General features: G+C 37.2%; 1 protein-coding gene across 8 annotated transcripts in view; it reads right to left on the reverse strand.

The window, feature by feature from the left end:
• Positions 1–13665, reverse strand: part of MECOM (MDS1 and EVI1 complex locus) — a 478598-nt gene that overhangs the window by 43774 nt on the left and 421159 nt on the right. For all 8 annotated transcript variants that reach the window (XM_050965809.1, XM_050965805.1, XM_050965803.1 and 5 more), the window contains one exon: positions 12400–12534. In XM_050965809.1, coding sequence (XP_050821766.1) covers positions 12400–12534 — 135 coding nt within the window. The remainder of the gene's footprint in view (positions 1–12399; positions 12535–13665) is intronic.

The raw sequence follows: 13665 nt of genomic DNA on the forward strand, positions 1-13665 counted from the left end.
GGTGTAAATTAGGAGTAACCCCACTGAAGTCAGTGGAGTTGCATCACTTAAAAGCAAGGGAGAGAGAACAAGCTGGATTAAAATGTGCACATCGGGAAAAAGGTTCTGCAATGATATGTTATGAGAGGCTTGTACAGAACAGTGCGGCTGATTATTCCTTAGCTTCAAATGTGAATCAAAGGAAAAATTTGCCTACAATGAGAAAATGGCCCAAGGAGCCCATCAGCAGCCAAACAGCATACACAGCTGGTGATAAACTTACTGCCTGTGGAGACTGTCATGAAGCTGGATGTCACAGCTGTAGGAAAACCTTACAGAGTCTGGCAATTGGGTTCTGCGGTAGTTATCAGGGAAGAATGAGGAGGAGAACCAATGCAATGCACTAGGGTAAATAGGGCTGCATACTTTTTGGCCAGTGTGTATCCTGGAGAAAACTCATACATGTGATTGTGAGATTTTCAAGGAATTGAGTAATTAGGACTTCACGAGAAGGGAACAAAGTCTGTCTTTCTCCTGTTGTTTCCAAAGGAAAGGTGCAGAACAGGAAAAAAAGATCCATCAGGCATAGTCTAGAGGCAACTCAATTAACAGCAGCAAATTTTAGGAAACTTGTTGAATGCAAACCCTTGAAAACAATATTTTGCTAGGCTCATAGACGCTGGATCAGGGTTTTCTCTAAAACTACTGACTCTCAATATTCATTTTATTGAGTCAAGAGAAAGGTAACTGTTAGCTGCAACCGTTTACAAACATTTGTTTGCAAAGAACCATCTTACATCTATTTTTTCCTCGCAGACATATCCTTAATTAGTGCAAAAAAATACATTAACCCATGTGCCATTATCATTTTTCTCCAGTAGGTGGCCCTAAAACCCAATTGTTTATTTTTTATAAGGGGCCTCAACCACAAATATGTGCTAAATATCTAAAAATAACTTAATGAGGTGCTTCCTCTGATTTTTTTTTTAAGACATTCTGTGGCTTGTTTTGAGAACAGCAGTTCAGCCACCTGAAGTCTGCAAGCAGTGCAGTTATACTGAAATAAGCACCAGCATTTTCACAAGACAGGCTGAGATCACTCCACACATGAAGCTCTGAGGAAAATGCATCGGTCACAATGTACACATGCTGCAGCCTACTGTTTGCTGTGTGCTTTCCCAATAAAAGCCATGAGTAGGAGTTTGTACACAACTTCCCCTCCCATTCTGTCAAGATTACAACTCCCTTTCCCTTTACATTAAGAGCTGTCCTGGTCAAACCGTCATTTGGATTTTCTTGGTGGTTTTTTATCTTTTAGATAAATGCTTATAAGTCACGTGTTTCATTCTGGAATTCTATTTCCCTTTAGAAAACAATGGACTTCTCTCAACAATTTGAATCACCTCCTTTGCTGGCAACTCTCAAAGGTTTAACTTATTAGCTTCCTTTCCAACAGCACGTTGACATTTGAATTGTGACATATTGGAACTGCAGTGAAATCTTGCAATAGGGAATGTAGCCTTCACACATATGCCAAAGGATTTTAAGAAAGTACTGTGATATTACAGTCTCATTGGGCTTGATTCTGATTTGACTTATACTTGTGTAAATCACAAGTATCTCTATGAAGTCCATGCAGCTATATTGGTGTAAAACCAGATCAGAATTGGGACCTTTGCCATGCTCTGCTAATACTATCAGTTTTAATCTTATTATTGCCTAATGTAAACAAGAACATGAAATCAAAGTGGAACATTCAAAATGATAGAGTGACAAAGATTTTAAAGTACCCTTTGTAGGATATACATAAATTAATATTGCAACAGTCCTTAAGGAGCCTAGTTAACATCTGTGAAGTGTAATGTGCATATAAATGAAAAGAGAGAGAATATGTGACTAAAGTAGCAATACTGGATTTATCTGATGGAGTTTAAAAAGGTGACATAGGAATTCATGAATGGCACAGTGACGCGGAGACCCAGTGATTTTTAACTTTGCTGAGTTCATTGTCAGTTTTAAGCAAATGTTTATTGTTCTTGAGAATGTGAGGGTCCAACAGAGAGCAGTGCCAGAGGAAAGAAAGGTTCTGAGCTTGCCTCCCCACACAGCTATGCTAATGCACCTCAAGCTTGAGTCACAAGACCTTTTATTATAGTCTTCTCTTGAGAAGATAGTGCCAATTGTGACAAATGATGCAGGGGATTTTTGATGTAGACTTTGGTGCACCAGGGACTTGGTTTGGGCAACCAAAAACTCATTTGATCAAAGACTGAAACCCATTTAAGTGAAGCCAGTTTTTAACTCCTGCAAATAAATTTGATGTCAACATGCATCCACTGAATATTTGCTTTAAGCAACATTTGTTTTTCCATTTATTAGGACAGATGTATTTAAATCTGAGGGTTTTTTCCAGAAGTATAATGGTCTCCATGCACTTGAAAGGTAATATTAATTTATATATAGACTGATGAGCCTAAGACAAGCCTAAGCTGCTGACTGACTAAGGGGCAAAATAATGGATGCATGACATTCAGTCTTGGGAATACCTGAAGGCCCTCCTGCAGTCCTTCTTCATGCAACTTCCTTTGCCTCCAAAGATAGTTCCATGCATGTGAAGAGTGCAGAATTGGGCTTGGAGTGGAATAAATGTTTGACTTGGTGGAATCATAAATTGTGTGGCTAATGCACCGTGTAATGGTTTGAAGACTGGCCACATTATGGCAGCATTTTGGAGCTCATGAAGAACCTGTTATTTCAACATTTGCTAAGCTTTTATCAAATTAAGTTTGTCAAGAGTGCTGTAGATTTGTTTAGAATATGCATGCGCGTGCACACACACACTTTCAGAATGTGTGACATCACACAGGCACTGAGCCACATTGCCCCTAGTCCTAGACAGGGTGTGCCAGGTGGTTGAGAATCTTCCATTCCCACTGTACTCCCAATGCAAAGGTTAGAGTTAATAGAAGTTCCTGAGCTCAGAAGATCCCAAGGACTTCTCCTTTCTGGATCTGATGCAACTCCCACAGAAGACAGTCCATGCAACCTACTTTAAAGGAGCAGAGAGGAGGAAGGATCCTGACCTTGCCCACTGCACTGACTTGCACAGCTGTACCCCAAGGGAGGCAGTCCCCCTGGCACAGGTAAGAGTTTGGGGAGAGAGAGCACCACGATCTCTGCCAGAGCTCTCTCTGAGGTTTCACAGTTCTGCCCAAAATTTATACTCTTGGTCCACGCTGGTGCTTTTTTTATTCTGTGTTACAGTATGTAAAATTAGCCACACTTTTGAGGTCAGTAGCGCATCAATACTAAGGAATGAACAAAAGCCGTAGTGCAGTGTTGCCTAATATTTCCTCCACTTGGTTCATGCCATGTCGTAGAAGATATTACAACAGACCTTTTTCCTCTTTGTTGCAAACCCAGGACACATGGCCCTCGTATGCATTTGAAATGGAGTCTTGTTTGCACTGAAGTGTGTTATGATGCATCAGCTTTCCTTGTAACAACTCTTGGTATGATGCATTTCCTGTATTGCAGACATGGTACACATGTTGAACTAATTAATGTGTGTGTTCCGTAGCTAATTGTCTAGCCTGACTGAGCTGGCATTTTGAAAATAAACTGGAATACCAGCAGAGATTAGTCTTCTCCAAGAAATGATCTGTCCAGCCTCTCTGCTCCCAGAACTCCCACTGACTGCAGTTTGAGTTGCATGAAGAAAAGAGATACAGGAAAACACCAGCAAAATTATATTTTGCAGATTAAGTTATGTTTAGATATTGTGCTTGTAAAAAAAAAAAGCTCCCCAAATGGATCCAAATCACATTTTTGAAGCTCTGGAAATAAAAAACTGCTTAGCTATTTATTTAATTTATTTATTTTTATTTCTGCACATGCAAAACAAAATTCCACCTGGTCTAACAATTTATATCCAAATTGCATCCTAATGGGATTTAAAATAGTGTATATTGAACCCTGAAAATATTATAGTGCTAGTAAATGTAATCTGGTTTTAATAGACATTCCTAATATTTCATGTAAATGTGTTTTATAAGATTTATTTTTTTCATTTTCTCCACCCAAAACCAATTGTAATTGTCCTGCCTGAGAAACAGTGGGAAATTCTTCAATGCCCTGTACAAACGGAATATGTTAGCTTGGGTTCTTTTAAACCAGCATAAGCTCCGCTATGATAGAGGGTCTGAAGAGTCAGGAAGCCCTCTGCAAGGAAAGCTGACAGGTCATAAATTATTTTCAGACCATATATGTTTCATACTGGTTCTCCCTGCTCTTTAAACAAATAGCCAACTATATTCATAATGTTATTACTTGCAGTTGGAAATGGTAGTGTAGAGTATATGGATTTTTTCACTATTAAGCTTAAAGATCGTTTGGGTGAAATCACCAAAGTCAGTAGGAGTTTTGACTTCAATGAGGCCAGGATTTCATCCCTTGTGTTCATTAAAGCCACTTTGCTATCTAACTACAGCACCAGTCCTGCAATTTACAATGCACAGGCAAAGCAATATGCCTTGTAAATTGCAGGATCAGTGCTTACATGTCATAGAAATAGGCCCAAACTGCAAAGTCCAGATCCAGATTCCAAATGCCCCAAGATTAGTGGATAGAGAGGAGCAAAATTCTGAACCAGATCTGAGTATGGATTTCAAACACCCCTCAAGGTTTGGGATGTTTGAATCAGAGGGTTTGGTTAATTCATTTTTGTCTGAATTAATTTAAGGTAGTATGTTTATGCTACTGATGCATGGGGGGGAGGGAGGAGAGGAGAACCAAACTGCAATGATGAAAAGGGAAATTAATTAAAAAAAAAACCAATGAACATACACAATTTACTTTCAAAGGGATGAATAAGGCCTCATTGTTATGAATCCCAGCTTACTTTTCCTGGTCAGGCACTCGAAATTTTATTTATGCTTAATAGACTGCATTTGGCATGTGTAAAGATGACAGAAGTGTGAATTATGAATGACCTTCAACCTATTCAGGAAGTTGTAATAATTGAAATAATAGAGAAAATGCACTCCCTGTGAAATCTGTAGAGAGACGACTATTTCAGGCACTGCCGCCTGCTCCCTTTGAAGTTCACTGTTCATCTCTGCTTACTCCAGTGAAATCTATACCACTTTGTTTGAATTCTTTATTTACTACCACATCATTCAATTTGCCATTCAGCCACCTAGGAAAGGTTTAATATAACGATACCAGTTCAGGGGGGGAAAGGGACACTTAGTTTACATATCTGAACAAAGTCAACAGTTGATATGAACACATCTGTTGCCCTCGCTGCTGAAGAGAAGTTATATTCTGTTGCATCTGACTAAACCTTTTATTCTTGTACATGCAACAGCTTTGGAAAACACTGTATGTGTCCCAATACTAGTTAGGAAATTCAGATTTTGGCACAGATAACAGATGCTAGTCAGATTTGGAAGCAGGTAGTCTGTGCTATTTAAACTACATTATTGTTGTTTTTAACTTACTTATAGCTCTAGGAGGAAGGAGTTCACTATTTACATGTCCTGTACCCCACTGGCAAATGGATTGAATTGACTTCAGCTGTAGTAGAAGCTGACTATGAAAAAGACGGTGAAAAGGAACAGAATATGAAAAATGTTAAGCACATTGGTAGTCATAATAAAAGTCTTATAAGGTCCATTAGCCCTCTGCACAGAACAGTGTGATATTGTTTTGGAATGGAAATCCTACACTACGTTATGTGCATTATTCTCCCAGTTGATAGAACAATGGGAAAACTTGTACGGCAAGTGTGAGCATCTACAAGACGAAAATTCAAATGCAATAAATTTCAGGTAAAGGGCTGTGGTTTTATTTTTGGCAGTCATGGCCTCAAGCATTTGATCAGCACAGTAGGAGGACAGCCCTGCCTATGATACAGATGAAAGCGCCATCTTTCACTTTAAATTATGTTTTAAAACGGCTCCCTTGCTATGTATGTCTATATGCATTTTTATCACTCAGGACAAAATGTTCAGCGGGCATTAGTATCACTTCATAAACTGATCACAAGATGTGAAGAATGATCCGAGCTGAGACTGTTGGACACACACTAATTAGCAAAAGAGTTTGACCACAGGATCGGTGTCTTTCTCCATGCATGATGTCCATATACCCACTGACTTCAACTGGAGTTGTGTGTGTGAAACAATGACAGGATCAAATCCCCTTAGTGTAATCTTTTTTTGCTAGTGTCACAAGGCTAGAATCCTGAAAGCAAAGGGGTATATACATGGAAAGAAGTTGTGCATCAGTATGGGACTACATCCTTAAATCAGGTTAGGCAAGCAAGTGCATACATTCTTGAGCCCTGCCAATTGGCATTGGTCTTAGAATAGTAAAGTGTTATTTCTGAATAAAAGTAGAACTTACCCAAAAAGCAAAACAAATTAAATGGCCAAAACTAATAATAACTTTTACATCAAAAAGACTCCAATAAAATATGAATTTAAGCCCATCAGAAAACATGAAGTGCAAACTAATACATACTTCTGCAACAGACTATAATTAAACGTTCAAATAGTCCAAATTACTAAAATGCAATTTTAGATCTTAGGATGAACAACTTGCACAGTTTGACAACTGAATTTTGAAATATGAGCCACATCCATCTTGCCATACTCAGGCAAATGAGCAGTTGAAGTAAATCAGTGTTTTGCCTGGGTACAGCATATAGGAGTCTTTCTGTTGACCTCAGTGGGCTTTGAATCAGGCACTCATGCTCCAATACATCTGTTAGTCTATAAGGTGCCACAGGACTCTTTGCTGCACTTAGAGAAGTTCAGCAAAAATCCACAGAAAACAACTCAAAGATTGACTCTGCCTGTCCCTTACATGCAAAGCGAGGAAGTGGGGAGATGACTATCTCACACACTCACCCTTTTGCAGCTTATATATTGGTCAGATCCTTCCCTTACAGAGACTGTTCCCTGCCTTCTCTCCTGGAGGTCAGTGGTAACCCAAGAGAGGCGGAGAGGAGCAGGACCTATCCCCTCACTATCACCACCTTCACACCAGCTCACAAAGGAGGACCAGCACAGCAGTATATAGCACTACCATGGAGGGTTGTAATAGCATCCTCTTAATATAGTCAGGGCACCCAGAGGCAGAGCGGCTCCTGGTACTTCCCCCAGGTGATGCAGCCTCCCAATGTCCCTTCCAGTGATGGTGCTAAATGGCAGAGTCTATCCCTGCCCTTTGTAATCAGCTCACTGTAATGAGCATATGTCTAACCATCATCGTCCAAATCACACCCAGCTGCACTTTATTTTTTCATTGTGAATTCCACAAACAGACAATAGTCCTAGTGACTGACCATCACAGCCTCCCATAGAATAGACACAGCATGCACAGGGGCAATGCAATTTCCCCCTTAGTGAGCCAGTCAATGTGCCTCAACCCTGACATGGAAGGACCACTTCTGGGGATGGGAGACTTTTTCAATCCCTCTGTGCCCATTCGAAATCCTTGGCCTCTCTGCAAAGACTGGTGACAATGCTGTCAATTGGATTAGATTGGGGTTTGGTTATTGTACCTGTATGTTGGCCCAAACAAAACCAAATTCCTGACACAATTTCAGAGGAGTGAGTGTGTCCACTAATATCATCAAACCATTCCCAGAAGCACTAATGCTTCATAAGGTAAATCACAAAGTAGAACAATATGTATCTCAGGTGACAACATGGCAGAATTTTCTGCTAGTGCCCTGCTGCCATTTATAACGAACGAACTGGAAGAATCTACTTGGTGAATTACAGCCTGGTATTCTCTCTGTGGGCAGTAATAATCCTCCATATTATTTCTTGGAAGTATATGAAGATTAAATAATCTATCATTGACATATGCTCAGAAAGAACTTGTCTCCCTGAGTTTACTAATATTGGTTGTCAAGGTTATCTCAATAGTATGACTTGTCACAAATGGCAAGATTAATAATGACTTTACATTTCTCAAAATTTCCTTCCAATTTTAGGTCACTTCAGGAAAGGACAGTGTGCTGAGTGAAAAGATTACAGGTTAGTATGTCACAGATGATATAGATATATGTAAAATGTAAGGCTGGAGTTTGACACCCAGCATTAACCCTAATTGCAATAGGTTGGACCAGGCCTTATATGCTGAGTAAGGAACTACTGAGCATGAGGAAGCATGGCAGAATCAAGCCCTAAATAAATGTAGTATAAATAAGCCTGCCTGACTGCCAACAGGCAAAAGCTTAACTTCACTGTATCATCAAACAGGACCCACAAAATCCATTCTTTAAATACACAACCCTTGCAGGTGCATATATGAGTAGAATTGTTTGAGAAGCGCAGAGATGCTTACAGCCACCATTGTGTTATTCTCCCACTTAGAGCTATATGGAGTGGAGTAGTGACGGGGCAGTAAAATCTGAAACACAAGGCTGTGTCTGCAGATTTAAAACGTTTGTAAAACTCTAAGATGTGATCAGATCTGGTAAAATGTACAGCAATTCACTTAGGGCATTGGCCTTGTATACTTTGATAGTTGTTAGGACTGAGAGACTGCTAGCTTTTCTATCCAGCAGATGTAACTGAGCATAATAAAATTTTATTTCAACAAGAAAAATCCTCAGCAAACTAATCTTGAGCTATCTGGAATTTTCAATAGCTAAGACAAAATGAATCTCTAATAATTGTGTCCTTGAGAAAAACCTAAGCACAGCCCTCCAGCATTCCATATATGGCTACGCCACTGTTGGAGGCCTGTAAGCAATAAGTAAGTTAAAAAACAATAATCAAGAGCTTTAAGGATAAATACCGCTGGCTGGTCTTTTAAAAAATATTGTATTTTATAATTAGCAGCTCACTGATATCAGTTTGCTAGTGCATTTGGAATATACTATAGTCCCCTTAAAAAGACATTACTATAGTTACTACCCTTTTTCAATGGGATTTCCTTCAAAATCTGTACTGAAAAATTAGTGTTGCTGGGATGCTAATACTGTCAGAAAGTCTAACAATTTTATTCTTTCTACAGTCATTTTTAAAAAAAAATCATGCTAATAAATAGACAGAGATCTAGCAATAATAAACTTGAGTCTTACAAGATAGCAAAAGCTGGTATTAAATATGAATTGATTTTAAGTTGAAATATACATTCCAGTGAAATAATGGTGGCCGGCCTCCTTGCAGTCCTATAAATACTGTAGGCTCTTTGGGGAAAAGAAAAAAATGAAAGTGCACTATTTGTGGAATTTATTATTCATGTGCTTCTTGAATTACCTTCTTTTAGGACTGATTAGACAGGACAGGAGATAATAGGAGGACAGAACACAGAAATCCTATATCAGCTCTATTTGAAACAAAGAAAAAAAATACCCATATATACAGCCTTTAAATCCTACTCCATCCCCAATCAAATGAAATATGAGCTGCATCCAGCATACATGTTTTGACTGCATCCCACTATTATCAAGCTGTTCATCTCAGCAAAGCTCATTTATACAGTTATACGAAGGAGCCCAGACATTTTGTAAAGTTGATCGAAAGTGATGAAACCTGACCTCAAACGTGAACATGGGAGTGGAGGAGATAGGTCTTTCATAAAGCCTAACATAGAAAACAAAAAAATGTTTTTCTTTCTCTTTTTGTTGAATAAAGGAAGTTCTGCTGAGCACCTTGACTATGTTATAGGTAGTTCAGAGAGTTATTTGAAAATTCTATTTCCAACAGTCTAGGGCTCATACCTGTCTTTCAGTCAGGCTTGCATTTAGCACTATAAACTGGTGTTCAGACTAAGGGTCAGAGTGCTGGTAAATATCCTTTACCATTTCAGATAGCGTGCAATGTTTGCCTGTGAATTTTACAGGTGAGTTGAAGTAATTAGAGGTTAACAGTTACTGCTGATCAAGTGTCTCTGTCCTTGCCTTAGTAGTGAATAGTCTCTCATGCAATGAGAGTGCTCATTATAGGATGAGTATTTCTTATTCACTAGTTGGCAGGTCTTATTTCTTATGGAAAACAGAGTGAACCACCAGACCAGGAGAACCTCTTGAGTCAGCTCTTTCATCCATGAGCTCAGTGCAGCTTTCTCATATCAAAGCAGGACGGGGACCTCCTGACTTAACTGTCTAGCATCTATTACTGATCTATCGACAACTTAATGATGTGTACTCTCAGCCTTAACTCTGACTTAAACCAAGTTTGGGGGGGGGTCTATATAGACAGACTGACACAAACACCCCCACATATAGTGTACACACAAATGCATATACATGATAAGCTTAAACTTGACTTTTATTTGCCCCTCTATATATGCAGACATTTGGCCACGTAATGTCAATTTCACAGTTTGGTCCCCTATTATATTTTATGTTATCTTTCACAGGTTTGTGCAGAGTAAAGCAGAAGGAGGAGCTAACAATTGGAATATCTATTCAGTTTAAGATTCAAGAGCACATTTATAGAATTATTTTTGTAGGGTATGCTCATAAAATGCCTGAGGACAGATACAATTTTGGGGGATAAATTTCCAGTGTGTATAGTAACAGCAATCCATTTTCTCTTGTTGACAGCAGATCTCACACAACATACTACTTGAAAGGCAACCAGTTTTTAATTTACAAATCTTGCCAACATTCTGTAAAAAATAAGGAATTATGAATGGCACAAAACTGTGCAAAAATAAATAACAAGTCTCCTGTGAATGAAAGAAATCACCACCACCAAATCTCAGAAATGTAAGCATTAAAAAAAGAGGAACTTCTAAGCTCTATAACTTCAATTTCAAAAACATCAAAACATATGTGTGTGTATAGGAAAAGATTCTGATATTTCAGTACAATGCACATTTTATTTGCAGAATAAAAATATCAACATTGGAGACAGTAAGCCACTTTTATCAATTCATATTATTCCTTTACTAAACTTACCCATTTATTCTAACTTTTATTAAATGTAAAATATTGATATTTGAGCTCAGCTGCATCGTTTCCATTTTGCAACATGATCAAATGAAAGCTCTGTGTTCACTGAATTGGCTATTTTCTGTATAAAACATACATTAATTTGAGAATGTATTTTTCATCTACCAATTTTATTGCTTGTTTTGTTGAACAAGCGACTATGCAAAAAATAAAGTTATCTCACGGTAGGTTGATTTGTTCTATGCTGCATGCATTTAATGCTGAATATTAAAAGTTTTAAATGAAAATGATACTTCAGCACAGTTTCTGAAAAAGTTAAGTCAATTTTAATCAATCATTCTGTCAGATATGAATACATATTCCTGTAATGATGTTGCAAATGGGAGACTGTCCGACATTCGTTTTATATATTGGCATTTGATTGGAAAGAATGATTACTAACTGAAGCTTTGTGTCTTGTTTGATTTTTTTCTCAATAATGTCAGGGCAATTAAATCAACTAAAGATAATCTTTAAAATCCACCTGTTTCAATTAATTATTTTGTGACAATGGAATACAATGATTAAAAGAATCAAATACTCTGTTACAGATATGAACATTTAAATATAAAATGAGAATTCACCGTCTGGTAGCCCTTCGAATTTTAGTTTCTTTTCTTTAATGAATCATGATGTTCTTAACCTAACTTCATTCAATTATGCATTTCATCATGGCATTTATTTGATATACACATACCAAAAGAAACCTTTATGTTAAAAAAAAAACCCAACAAGTAACTCAGTGTTTCAAAGCAAATTGCTTTACTATGATTTCTCCCCACCAACTCCACACTTATTTTAAAGGTTGGAGTAGGTGGAGAGAAACTAACATTTCAATCCAATAAAAAGTCAATGTTCTAACCCTCCAGTAAATGAAAAGGGAAAAAATTACCTAAAAATATAAAAAAGTTCAGAATAAAACTATCATTAGCTCTATCTCATTGCATGAGAAGGCATAATTCTATGCATGCATATGTATATTTGTATCCATAGTTTATATTATATATATAACTATATATAAAACATATATTTGCAGAGGTTTTTTGCAGTGGGGGAGGGAGGTTGTTTTTGTTTTGTATCTTCACCTCCATTTTCCATTAATTTCACATTGAATGTTTTGATTAACTGAACGCACTAGTCTAGCCACCCAATTAAACTGGCTGATAAATTAGAAAATATTATTAATGACAAATGGAAAATACTGGTTTCATATGTTACATATCAGATGTAAAATAAAAACAATGTATTTTACAAAAAGGACATTAAAGTGAAAAAATAGGAAATTCTTATCTGCAGTAGCTGGTAAAAATGACTCTATTCTGAATTTCACAATCGTGTTTTACCTGGTACCATAATCAACAAACAAATCATAAAACATACTGTGGATTACTATTATTTTTTTCCACCGATACCATAAAGCTCTTTACAAACAAGTCCGGAAAGTGCCCACAACATACCTGATCACTTATTTGACATGCAACAAGGTTATGCTGATTGTAGCATCCAGCAAATTTGATATATTTGAGCCAGTTCCCTACATCTGGTTGACTGGCATCTATGCAGAACTTCACATTGCAAAACTCATCCAAGATCTAGAAGGAAGAATATGAAAGGGTAAATCTTTCTATTGGTGTCAGGCCACACTAATTAAAAGAAAAATCATGGGTCTTCAAATAAACAAATGGATAATCACTTAAGCATGTTTTATTCAAAAATATGTTTCTCCAGTGAGACTTCTAAAATAATTGTTAGAACATATGCCTATTAAGAAAGGGATCATAAATTTGTTGTAAACATGTCCTGAAAAATGCTTACCCGTAATCAGTGTGATGGCTAATCATTGCTAATGGAAAATATACTCATTTAGCAAACATCTGATTTTCTCATTTTATATCAGTGAATATTTATCGTTCAAAATTCTATTTTGACATAATTTTTGTCTGTGATTATATACCAGAGTGATTAAGAATAGTGTCTGTGGTGGTCCTCTTGGGGGTTGTGTGTGTTTTTGGTTTTTCTTTGTTTCCAACTGAATTTATTTTTAGGTCGCATTTAGCATTTTCATGTTTGTTATAAATTCCATCCACTAAATGATGTTTAGATTCAGAGTTATTAATCTTGTTTTAATATTATGCTTCCCAAACCCCTCCCCCCTTTAGCACTTAAATCATACCCCTTAATCGAGGCAATTTACAGGACTTGGTTAATAACAGACCCTCCATGCCAGACTAAAGAAAATAAATGAAAAACAATGTAAACATTCATGCAAAACATGGCACAATATTCCACACATACCAATACATAGTTCCAATTACGCAGAAAATAAACAAATCTAATGAGATTGATTGTGGACAAGTTAAAAAGGATGTTCTATTCTAATATTATGACAAATTGCTAATCATTATATATGACTGCATATCACCATTTATCTACAGGTTTTATGACTGGCCTATACGAAGCTTTCAGCAATAGCCCAATGTATAGCTAATATTACATTTGGAAAGTTCTCCTGTTTGGCATATTCTGTACTGAAAGTATATTAACCTATTTGTATTAGAAATGTGTGTGTGAGAGGGAGAGAGATTGTTTCTGCACTTAAAAGAATTTGTATTCAAGTCAAGACCTGGAGCACTTTTGGCCTTCAGGTTGAATGGAAAGGAATTCTGGTATTGTATATCATTTAGTTAATGAAAACCTAAGGAAGTTTTCTATCAAACACTAAC

The sequence above is a fragment of the Gopherus flavomarginatus genome, chromosome 8 (genome assembly GCF_025201925.1).
Source record: "Gopherus flavomarginatus isolate rGopFla2 chromosome 8, rGopFla2.mat.asm, whole genome shotgun sequence".
In the NCBI taxonomy this organism is placed as follows: Eukaryota; Metazoa; Chordata; order Testudines; family Testudinidae; genus Gopherus; species Gopherus flavomarginatus.